The following is a 12668-nucleotide window of genomic DNA, read 5'->3' on the forward strand; positions in this document are numbered from 1 at the left end:
CACATGGGAGGGATTAGGATGCAGCAGGGATTGGGCATGGTTGCTTTGACATCAGATATAGACCATGCCTGTGGCGAGCTCGGATTGGGGAGCACAGAAGGACTAATGAGGAATAGCAGCCATCTTGTGCTAATGGTTCTGTGGTGTCCCTCTCCTGCTGTTCTCACTATCATGACATCATTACTCTAAGAGGCACGTGTCACAGTGGTTTCTTTAAGCAATCCTTCAAGTAATCTGCTGTTGCAGCAGAAATCAGCCCGATACTATCAGTGCTAACAAAATACAACTTTTGTCTCAAAGCACTGCAAGTTATATTTGTATACTGATTCTGGTGTACAATTGTGGCAATTATAGATTAAAAAAAGACAAAACAATCTCTGTTCTACATATTAATATAATTTACCCACTGAATTTTGATCTGCATGCATCAATCAGACATGGTACACAATTATTTTTTTAATGCTTATACTGTTTCGTGTCACAAGTGAGATTGAGCCTATATGAGCTGATTTTGGGCAAAAGGCGGGGCACTTTCTGGACTGGTCGACAGTTAAACACAAGGCACTTATACACAAACAACAATTTACATTCACAACTATGGACAATTTAGAGTCGTCAGTCAAGCGTGCATGTTTTGTGGATCTAGGAAACAGCTGAAGTTCCCAGAGAGAACTCACATCAGCACATGCAGAAAATGCAAACGCCACACAAAGAGGTACCAGTGAAGATTCTAACCTGGATCATTTCGACAGTGTGCTCCACCATATTGCCACACTTGGTTCAGCAAAAATGAAAAAACTCTACTCACTTATCAGCTGAGAACAGCACCTTCATTGACAGTTAAAACAAAGTAACTGAAATTAGTTCTGGTCTTGAAATTGTTGAGTCTTTGCTCATCTTCAAAGTGAACATCAGAGGTCTGCTCTGAAATCGAAGTGCTTCAAAGACTAATAGATGTCTCTGCATGTTGAAAATGAGGCAATCATGTCATTGAACAATTGTGTATCATTCTCCATCTGAAAGAGCCCTGAGGTCTTTTACTCAGACTTTTTTTCAGTTTTGGACCAAAGGAGAGCACTGATGAAAAGATTTTCATTTTGTGACTGGCTTTCGGTAAAGATCTTGGATGTAGGTCAAACTGGCTGTATAAACAGAGGCCATATTTGTTTGTATAGTAACTGATTAAAATTGATTGAAAAGACCATTGCTAAAAGTCATTGCATGCTACTGGTGTGCATGCTAGTGTGATGTTTAACATGTACACATTTTGTAATGATTGACCTATAGCAACATTTGCATAAAGTGGGAGTAACAGAACTGACCAATCCCTGGTATTGTATCAAATGATTTACATGTAACCTGGCTAATGGCTGGATTGAGAATGACTGAAAGGCCAGCCAATGGCAGCATTGAGTTTGAACATTAAGAGACTGTAAAAAGCCTTGACCTAAAGAGAAATGAGATTCACAGTGCAGTGGAAGAAAGTTGAATGAGGTAATAAAAGCCCACAGAGTTTTACTCTTAAAAAAAACTCAGCCAGATGCTTTTTTAGAAAATTATTTTGGGAACAAATATGACGTACGGTCAATTTTGTCATACTTCTGCTGGCCTCTCATGGATGTGACAGACAAAACATTTAAATCTTAATAGTGGTGATGTGTAGTTTTAACTTAATCAATTCAGATTTTCCTGTTGGTTTCAATTATGTCCAAAAACTTACTTAGTTTCCCTGTTACTGGGGCCTAGATTTTCAAGCACCAGCAGAGTGCATCAAGCAAAGACAAGCACTCCAAGAGATATTTGCACATGCTTTGTGTCTTACACAGTTCGGGTATTCAAGGGGTTTTGTTATCTTGGGTCGCCCCCATGCATTCGTTCACACCAACCCTCGGCTCCCACACGGAGAACTTTTTTTTGTTGCCTCTCTGATATCACTGCACGCACATACTATCAAGCACACACGCAAAGATCATGCAGAGATGCACACGATGCAAGAGTGTACACAACATGCATTAAATTTGTACCATGTGCACATAAAAATAGGAAACATACACATGGACGCAGATGTGTTGTTTGGGGTTTAAAATGGAATGTGAAAATGGTGTCAGAATTAAGCTATCTGCGTCTCTTAAAATCAGCTGTTTCAATGGACTCCATAACAAAACATGACTTTTGAGTTGGGCCCTGTCACCAGTCTGTTTCATGTATATGCTCCTTCTTCTGGCCTATGGATGAACATGCATCTGGAGTACTGTCTGCTGTGCCAATATTGTTTGGTCATTCATTTACAGGAAAGTTAAAAAAAAGAGTTCATCGGGCTGAATCATATGTGAGTAATTCAGTAGTGGGAAATCAGGTCCAACATGGCTTTCACTGCTAGCCTGCCCATTGTCAGAAGCATCCATCCATCCATCCATCCATCCATTTTCTGAACCGCTTCTCCTCACTAGGGTCGCGGGCGTGCTGGAGCCTATCCCAGCTATCATCGGGCAGGAGGCGGGGTACACCCTGAACTGGTTGCCAGCAAATCACAGGCACATACAAACAAACAACCATTTGCACTCGCAGTGACACCTACGGGCAATTTAGAGACTCCAATTACTGCATGTTTTTGGGATGTGGGAGGAAACCGGAGTTCCTCAGAACTGTGAAGCTGACGCTCTAACCAGTCATTCACCGTGCTTGCCTTGTCAGAAGCAATGACCTACATTTACAACCAAATTCTATTTTTTGTCATATAAAATTTTATTACTTTTTTCCAAACAGTATATTCTCTTAATTTTACAGCGTTTCTCTTGGCTGCACAACCTTCAGAATGTGTATGTGGATCTTGGTTTTTTTTTTGTCCAATCAGATTTCAGCTCTATGTGCTGTCATGTCAATGTTATCTGCTAAGGGCCTTCAGAAACAGTAGTGCTGGTCGATGTAACTTAAAATGGGACTGTTTCTTTAACCTACGAGATTTCCAATTCAATCTCAGAGGGCCAGTGAGTTGGCACTTGATGACATCAAAATGTTTCTGTCCTCTAATTGGTTGGTCAGACTAAAGCCTGTTAAAGCCAACTTCAACTAACAAAGCAGATATGTAGCGATATATTTAGTAAACAGCATCTCTGGTAAGTGTGATGTACAATGTATTTTTTCATGTTTTTGTCATGGGTGTGGCTCAGTAGGTAGAGTAGGTCATCTCGTGATCAAAGTGTAGCTAGGTTGAATCCCGACTTTCTGCATGTTGAAGTGTCCTTGGGCAAGACACTGAACCCTAATTCGCACCCAGTGGGTCAAGCAGGGCCTTGCAGGGCAGCAGCTCTTCCAGCTCCTCCCCTCAGGTAGGCGCTACCGCACAATGCAAACTAAAGCTAGCAGACATTCCAACAGCTCGTTCCCTCTTGCCATTAACTTTTTAAACCGTTTACTTACATTGCAACAAGCTGCCATTTTTTTTGTCTTGAGTTTGTTGTCACATTTCTGTCAGGCCAATTATACATTACTCGTGGACTCACTGTAGTAGTCTCGCCGCCCTGCACTATTTGCATATCTATTGTTGACCAATACTGGCCACTCATTTGCCTGAGTAGCATCTGCACCATTTGCACAATCGACTGAGTCGTATCTGCAACATTTGCACAATCGCCATTGTCCCAGATTATCGCAATACTAGTCACGTTAAACTGCATACATTTCCTGAAGTCTCTCCGCCATTTGTGATAGTGTAGATAAAGCGTTATATAAGTGCAGTCCATTTACATGTTATTATATTGATTCTGAACGCCTCTAGATGATGTACATGGTATAGTTGTGTGCTGTTATATTGCCTTTTTGTATGCTATATCTATGATTGCGACTTGATTGTGGTGGTATTAAGAGGCGGATTAAGTTGGGTAAATCCCCACTGAAGGCCCAGGTATCAAATGCATGGCCCTTAATTGCAATAGGACAAAGGAAACAACGGCATATGCCAATAACACTTACTAGGCTAGTCGAAATAGACAAAATTAGAGGCTGATGTCACCGTACCACTGGATTGAGCAGGAACATGAGGTCAGTCATTCTTATGTTCAGATTGCAATTCTTTGTTTTTAAATGTGGTTTATCTATAGTACAGTACTTTTACAGAACACCTTTTTCTTCTCATCTAAACACAGTTGGCTGTGAGACAGGTAGGATTTACAATTAAATAGACACAATGTGATGTTTCTTTTAGTAGAGTTGCACTATTCAATAAGAAACAACAATATTTTAAAAAAATAATATATAAAATATGAAACCCCAATGCAAACAAGGCACGGGGACTAGAGTATATGGTGTTCTTTTTCCTTGTGTGTAATGATAAAATAAACTCAATGATGTACTGTACTTTATTATTACACGTGTCAAAGAAGATTATGATCTTTCTTTTCTTTAAAAGGCCACCATACCAAATGACATGTCCACTTATCCTCAAACAAGGTTCATGCAGAGCTTCTCGAAAAGCAGAGTAGTCAAATGAGAACAAAAAATTTATACAAACAAACATGTCTATAGATGTTTTTGGTCAACACAGAGCCAGAAATGCAGTTCAGCAACATTAGCCTCCAGTTTGAGCGCTTGTAAACCGACCCTCACAGTCTAAGCACATCCTCTGTGCTGGGGTCCCTTATTGCCAGGCACACACACACAATACACACAAACTCATACATGCAACACACTCACATTCCTCCACAGGCTCTACAAGGGGCAGGCTCAGAGTGTGCTGGAAGCTTGGAACTGTTCTTCAGTGAGAGTATCTCTCACTCCCTGCAGTCGTTAAGCCAGAGAGCAGAAGGGGGAAAACAGAAAGGTGACCAGGGGAGGTCTAACAGCACCATCCCAGATTACCCAGCACCTATTTTAAAAGCGTTGATTGACTGATGCACAGTTTGCTTGCTGACTTTGGCTTACTTGGAAGAAGATCAAGATAACCAAGTTGTCACCCTGCATGAGATGTGCTCAACCTTTCTGGTCTTCACAGAAACTTAAAAGGAGCTATATAAGAACAGCAGACAACAGTGACTTTCAATGGTGGCCCTCCTATGTAAAGATGGATTGCATATATTTGAGACCAACAGTGTTCTTCACAGCCTCTTGATGCACATCAGAAGGAAACGTCCAGCCAAAACACCACCTAAACAAAAGAAGATAAAGGACTCCCATTGCCTGCAACGCTGATATGATGCTGTGCTACACTTTTGTGTATCACTTGCTGTCTTTGGCAGCAATTGTAATGATTGTGACCTGCGGCGGAGGCGAGCAGAGGAGGGGGGTCGACAGTAGTACCAGCAGCACAGGTGGCGGCAGCAGCAACACCGGAGGAAGCGGCAGCAGACGATTCCATAAGATCCAGCATGGCCAGTGCACCTACACCTTCATCTTACCTGAAGGAGGGGCAGCTGGGGAGGGTTCCTGCAGGGAGGCAAAAGGCGGTAGCCCACAGTATAATGCCAATTCCCTCCAGAGAGATGCACCGCCACCCGATCCGGACTTTCCCAAACAGAAGATCCAGCAGCTTGAACACATTATGGAGAATTACACGCAGTGGCTACAGAAGGTAAGGAGGTGTTCAGGTTAGGGGTGAAATGTTGCATAACTGCTTGACTTGGGCACATGTTCGTCACATGGAGGGACTAAAATAGAACAGCAAGGTTTGAGAAAGAAACTCCTATCTTTAACTACCCTGGATGGATTTCCTTTGAATTGGTCTTGTTGGAGAGTGTTTGTTGAGATGTTTGTGTTCCCGTGGGTGTGTGGTCTCTGCACAGCGTCTGTTTGTGGCTTCGCCCGATTTCTTGTTTGGGTTTGTGGAATGAGGCTCTCTGGCTTATGCAGAGCACTGTTTGCTGTTTTCTTACAGTTTTCAAGAGTGTTTTGTGCTCTGGGGTCAGTTTTAGTGTGAAAAGTCAACGGGGAGGACCAGTTGCACAATGAGATTACAGTCTAGTAAGTCTAGTCAGATAACTCCAGTAATAGGGTCAGTTTAAGCAATAGCTATCATATATCAATTGGTAATTGTTGTAAAACATTTACTGTTGCTGGTTTTGTGGAATCCTGTAGAACTAATGGATGAATGCAACGTGCCATGACGGTCATTTTGAGAACACAGATCTCAAATCCACTAGCATGTTAAAGATACAAAGTCTCTACTACACAGCAACAAAAATCTGAATTCGCTATTATACAAGACAGTTTTCAGTTGTCGTATTATTTGCTTCCACAGATATTATAACCTCTTTACACTTCCATGGGCCAGAAACTACGTCAACATCGAACATCTTTGTTTTAGTTTTGTCAACAAGTAATTTGAATTCAGACAGTTCCACTTAGTCAGCCAGAGAGTAGAAGTAGTAGTTATACGTCAGTCAGCCCTTGTTCTCCACTGGGTTGTCTCTTTAATGGCAGGAAGTAAGAGAGAGCCTCAAGAGAGACACAGAGTTGGAGAAGACACAGTATGAAAATGCTTCCTTTATTTATTCAAGACAAACATGTTGAGTATAAAACCCCCCAGATCGTCGTTAGACTAAAACAATAATCCAATACATGCTTTTTCAAGTGCGTAATATTCAAGTTATCAAAATTGATAAATGGGTGTTTCAATATTCCAATTGTTTTTTCATGACTAAAACCAAAACTAAGGCAATTTTTTCCCACAGTACTGATGATGTTGCTCACCATTGACTACCGTACATTTGTACAGGCAACCAAGTATGACTACTTCTAATACTGGTCAATTGGGGTTCTTTCTTGGCAAGCCAATACAATCATCTGTATGGGTGACATAAACACTACTGATTGTTCATTGGTTGAGCACATTTGTCAACATTGCAACTTCTGAGGATGCCAGGCAAGATATGGCTCAAATGAACACCTGTACCAGGGTTAGCTTGTTGCTCTGCCTTAGTCAACATTGTACTCAACATTCATCACTTTGATTGCAGCAACCATTTTTTTCTTGCTGCCCTCAGTCGACTGGCGGATAAAATGTGCCTCCTTTCTGTGATCAGATGTATTTAAGTCTTTCCTTTAGTGTTCCAGCATCTCTACAATGTTTAGGTTTTTTTAAAGCCATTTTTCCATGCTAGCATGGAGGAGATGCAAACTACTGAAATGACCGTCCTTACAATAAGGATGCTGATGATAATGCGCTTATGTAATAAGAAAACATTGAAAATTTGCATTTGAGCAATATCTGTCTTCTGACAAAAGCACCATTTAGATCAAAAATGGTTAGTTGCTTAAAGCTAATGGTTTGTTTTATCTGCAAAACAAGAGACATCACTTTAACCTGAGGCCAATCTGCATACAGACAAGACCTCATGGATTTGATAGATGACAAAAGAACCAAGGAATTCATCAACTACGGTCTATTTGCTAGCAAAACTGTTTGACCTACACTGTGGCGCGCCTGCTTTCCATTTGCTCTTTAAAATGATTTTCACTCCTCGCATTAGAGGAAATAGCCATTTGTCAATATGTTACCATACGAGTGTTGGTCATAGTGTGTCATAGTGTGTCATAGTGTGTCGGTTGAATTTGTAATTCAGGAGGTAGAGTGAGAGCTTAGTCAAGCCTCCTGCGAATCTGTTTGGAAAAACACCACAAATATGTCCAATCTAAATAGATTGTGTTCAAAGGGATATCGTCTCAGAAGCGTAGTATTTTTGTAACATCTGGACAATTGCCTCTCATCTCGATTAAAGGTACTTACTATGTATGACAGTTGTCAAGGTTTTTTGTTTGTTTGTTTTTTTCCATGGTTCATAGATTAGCTTGAAATTTCAGATCACAATACACAAACCCATACAGGAAGTGGTGACCTGATTGAACAAAAACTTTTGATCTGGGTTTTCACTACTTGTCAGTTTGACATGTCAGTTTCAAATCCTGTGTGTTTATTCAAAAGCAGTCTGTCTGTCAAGAAAGGCCAGGGGTGAAATAACACCAGCTTTATCTTTATGTGGTGGACCCCATTATTCCAAGATAGTATAAGTGATACTATAAAAACACAAGGGTGGCGTTGGGCGAATGACAGATTGACTAATGAGACCTCATTAGTGTATAAACCCTCAGATGCAAAAATGGAAGTGTATGAGGACATCTGCTACCACTGCTAATACAACCACTCTTTCCTGAGTAGATTAGTATCACAATGGGCATTTATTACTTGACATTTTGGAATAGCATATCAAAGCTCTTCCATAAAAATATTTTAAAACGTGCTGCACACATTTTATGTAGAACTCGCCCGTAGGCTCTGGAAATTCCAAATGTGGGTTAATAAAATGTTTTTGAGAAACTCAGTTTTGTCGAAAATTGATTCGATCACCCCCAAAAAAATGCACCAATTAAAAAACAAATAGTACAGTACAGTAGCCTAATATCACTGAAAGTGCTTTAGTGCAATGTTCAATCATCATTTTAAAACTGCATGTACTCAAATAAACAGAAATGTAGGAAAAATACACTCTAATAAGACATGCTTCCATTGGTATAGAGACCAAATAGTATAAATGTTTCAAATTTATAGCCATATTTGCATACCATGGTAAATAGAGTATGCCTGCATTTATTTACACATGATGACACTATAGTGATAATTTTATAATATTACGGCTAATAAATGATGGCTTCTCTGGAAGATTTTGTATTAACAAAACTCTCCCCTATTGTTCAATTGTATGGTGAATACATTTCAACACACTATTATAATACACATTACTATTGGCACACTGAGTGGGTTGAGAGGGGGGGCGTCTAGCTCTCCTGGGAGTGGAGGGGGGTGCGGTGGCGAGGCGTGTGGGGTGGGGTGGTGGGTGGGGTGGGGGGTTTGGCTGGGTGGCGGCATTGGGTCCCTGCGAGCCCCACTGGGTGGCCAGTTGTCGGGGCGCCTCGGTGGGGCCGGCGGACCGCCCTGGGTCCCTCGTGTGGGATGTGTTCCGTTCGCCGGGCTGCTCTCGGGTGGACCCCTGGGCCTGATCCCGCCCCTCGATTGATTGGGTGGGGTCCTCAGCCTCCGCGGTACGGCCACAGCAATTACGGGACAGTTCTATCAGTCTTTGTGCATGTAAAACGGTGTCAATTCACTTGCATGTTCTTCTGCAGGCACACACAACTAGGACTCTTCCACTGGGTGTGTGGTCACGCACTTACTGTGACAAATAGCTCATGAATATGCAAATCGCTTGTGTATCCCCTCACTCATTCTCTCGTCCTGTAGACTTTTATAATTTACATAATTAATCCCACCACACTTCAATTGTTCACGACCCTTGTCCTGCATGCTTCTTCTCCTGTCCTTGTCCTGTTCTATCTTGTCCTCTCCTTCCCTCACAGGATGTAGCGCCACAGCCCCATGCAACACTCATATTTAATGTTTCATAGTTGTAGATAATGTAATGATTTATTTCTCTCATCCTGTTTACAATTAGTGCTTTGTCTTTTGTCTTTGTTTCTCTCTCCCTTCTAGAAACTTTGTTCTGTTCGAGTGATCAAGTCTGATTCTCAATAAACCTCAATTATAATACTAAGAAACCACAGCGGAAACTTAAAAACTCCACTGTGACAGTAAAACTGTTCCGGCATAAAAGGGATACAGATTTTCCAATTTGCTTCACCTAACAGCCGAACAGGACAAAAAGAAATTTAATTAAAAAAACAAATACAATTTAAAAAAAGAGACACTGAGTGGCCAGTTATAATGGACAAATTTTACCCCCCTCCCAAAAAAAAAATTGGTCATTGTTTTGCAGGACAAATGTCTTTTGGAGCCACACAGTTAAAAATGTTAAATACTGAAGATGTCGTCAAGTGTGTTAAATCTTCCCTCTGGGCATGCGAGAGCACGTCACGACTAAAACAAAAATGTCAGACCACAATAGTGTTTGTAGTCAAAAAATATGAAAGTCGACTTTAGTTAGTTGCTGTCCTGTTAATTAGCCTTTAACATACAAGAGCAATTCAACTTAATGACACTTCATAGGGGGGTACATCAGGATGCAGTTAACATTTGTTTCATCAGACGAAAGATTAAGGGCCCTGTCAGTCTATCTATCTTAATCACAGCAGTATTTTTACTGCTTGTCTTGGAGAACACTGATGTGGCTCCAACCAGCCCTGATGAAAGAGATGGACAAAGGAGACTGTTCCAGATAGTTGCCTCGTGCCAGAGTTCTCGGCACACTGTGTGGGGTACAAAGAGAGTGTGATGCAGCAAACAGCTGTTGAGGAAGTATTTTAAGTCTGATCTCGCCTTCCTCAATGCAGGGGAGAGTATATGGACCCTGATAACATTCCTGACTAGTCAAAAGGTGCCATGTGTTTGTCCAAGGATTACTTCCCCTGCCTGCCCACCAAGGGAAGAACCTCTGACAAGCTTGACTCGGATCTCTCAGAGGGAACTGGTGACAGGAAACAATCTCTTTAACAGGTTGAACAATAAGAATAAGAATAATTAAAAAAAAAAAAAAAACTATGCTGTAAATGGGCACATGAGCAGATATAGCAATAAAGCAACCACATATATAACACCTGTGGAACATTTTCAATTGTGGTACTTGCAGGCTATTCTTAATCAGTGGAATAAGGATTTTTAACTATCTCACAATGGTGCTAAAAAAAAACTATTCCAAGAGTATGGTGTTCACTGTGTTTGGAATACCAGTAGTTCAGATGGTAAGCAAGAATTGTGCTTTTTCTCCAGAGCTCTCCCCATATTTGGGAAGTTTAATTTTGGATGTTGTAATTGTGTACAAAAACAAGATGTAAAGCTATAAAGCCAAATAATTTAGTGGTTCATATGTATAATGGTTTGACAGTAATTTAACAATTACTTAGCTTTTCTGTACATGCATACACATGTATCTGTCTGCTAAATAGACGATAATATTATTGTGTGGAGTGGTTCTCAAACGTCAAAGCACTACAGATATGGATCACCATGAAAAAATATTGCGATCACGTATACATTGCAGTTGCTTATTTGACTGATTAAGATGTACGATGTTGCTTTGAATGCCTTCAGAAACAATCAAAACAGAAGTGACCACTCAGTGCATTTTTCTAAATTACAGATACTCACTACACTTCTCTTCTAACATTGCAACGATAATGACAATTTGGCAACGGTGGTCAATTAGCAAGCCAAACTTTGTCTCAGCGCTTGGGAGTGAAAGTAATAGATCTTCTCAGTCGAAAGTAGCTCGGACCAGGATTTCTTGAGAAGGACAGTCTGTGCCAAACTAAGCTGTTGCACAAAGAGAGGGGAGGGAAAGGGGGTGGGGATAGTGTCTTATCCCTGTGAAATTCCCATCATTCTGCCTCTCAACGAGCATGACGCGCTGCATAAACACTGATTTAAAATTTACACTGAAACATGAACAGCAACTTGTTTGTCTTCTATAGTGGGATCGCTACAACAAAGGGTGAATATGTTTCTTTACTTAATGCTATCAGAGGGCCACACAGTATGACTACAGAACCAAGAAGGAACCTTTCCAGTTGGGGGACAACTTCCTCTACTGTAGTTTATTTTCAGTAAAGATGTGGGCCAAAAATAACAATTGGATTAATTCGATAGACAAGGGCATTCTCAGAGGAATAAAAAGCTCTTCCTTCTTGACCCGATAAACAACTCATACAAAGGACACATGGAATTTGCTGTAGCACACTATAATAACGTCTTGCAAAATGATGACCAAATGATTGTAAAGGCGGAGCTACAACAATGTAATGCGCTAAATGGCATGCCGTTGTATGATGATGATGATGTTGTGTGACGGAGATTGGAGTCATTTTGTAAACTTTACAATAATTTCGCAGTAAATCATCCAGCTGGCGTTGGACTTGACAGCACGGTTTACATTTTGCAGCTGTAAAGAAAGCACGGCATACGCTTTCGAGCCCTCAATATACAGAATCACTCTCTTGGGTGTGCTCTCTATGTATTTATTTTGTTTGAACTCTTAAGCTCGTACATTTTCCTAAATGCGAGCGAGATGGCCATATTGTTCTACCAGTTTCATATTCTTCTGATCCAAACATGTCAGGTTCGATCTCCCACTTTCTCAGCATCTTTTAAAGAAGTGACAACTGATCATGAGAGGCTTTTGCCTCTCGAGTGTAGATTTGGAAAATGATACACCAACCTTCTCTGCAGTATTCTTTTCACTCTATTATTTTCTGCTGCTGAGCTCATTTGTGATTTCTTTCTATTTAAGAAGGTACCAAAGTGGCATATGTTTACAGTCTCTTACATACTTGGATTTTTCAGTCGTTCACTTGCCTTGAGATCTCCTTGAGTTTACACGAGAAGCCCCAGTCCAACAGCCATCAAATGACAACTCACTATAATCTAGAATAGACTGTGTGTGTGGATCTGCTTCATCTTTCTTGAAGTGACATGGAAAACACATTTTAGTCTGTTGGCTACTGTACACCACACGTAGCCCATTAATTTCCTGGGAGTCCATTTTCTAAGTACTTTTAAGCTCCAATAAACGCAGATATTTTCCATTTATAATGGCTGTAACTTCTGAATGATACATGCATTTTTTTTTATTATTACAATTATAAAACTCTTCACATCTTGATTGTTTTATTTCTGTCCACTTACAGGACACAGGTGTTTGGCTTGGGAAGAGGTATTTTCTCTCCCGAGT

The 12668-nt window shown here is 40.7% G+C and overlaps 1 protein-coding gene across 1 annotated transcript in view; it reads left to right on the forward strand.

The window, feature by feature from the left end:
• The first annotated feature begins 5188 nt into the window (after window positions 1-5188).
• Window positions 5189-12668, forward strand: part of angpt1 (angiopoietin 1) — a 48750-nt gene continuing 41270 nt past the window's right edge. Inside the window, exon 1 of the mRNA XM_061664535.1 lies at window positions 5189-5566. Within this exon, the coding sequence (XP_061520519.1) occupies window positions 5189-5566 (378 nt within the window). The remainder of the gene's footprint in view (window positions 5567-12668) is intronic.

This window comes from Phycodurus eques, chromosome 20 (genome assembly GCF_024500275.1).
Source record: "Phycodurus eques isolate BA_2022a chromosome 20, UOR_Pequ_1.1, whole genome shotgun sequence".
NCBI lineage: Eukaryota > Metazoa > Chordata > Actinopteri > Syngnathiformes > Syngnathidae > Phycodurus > Phycodurus eques.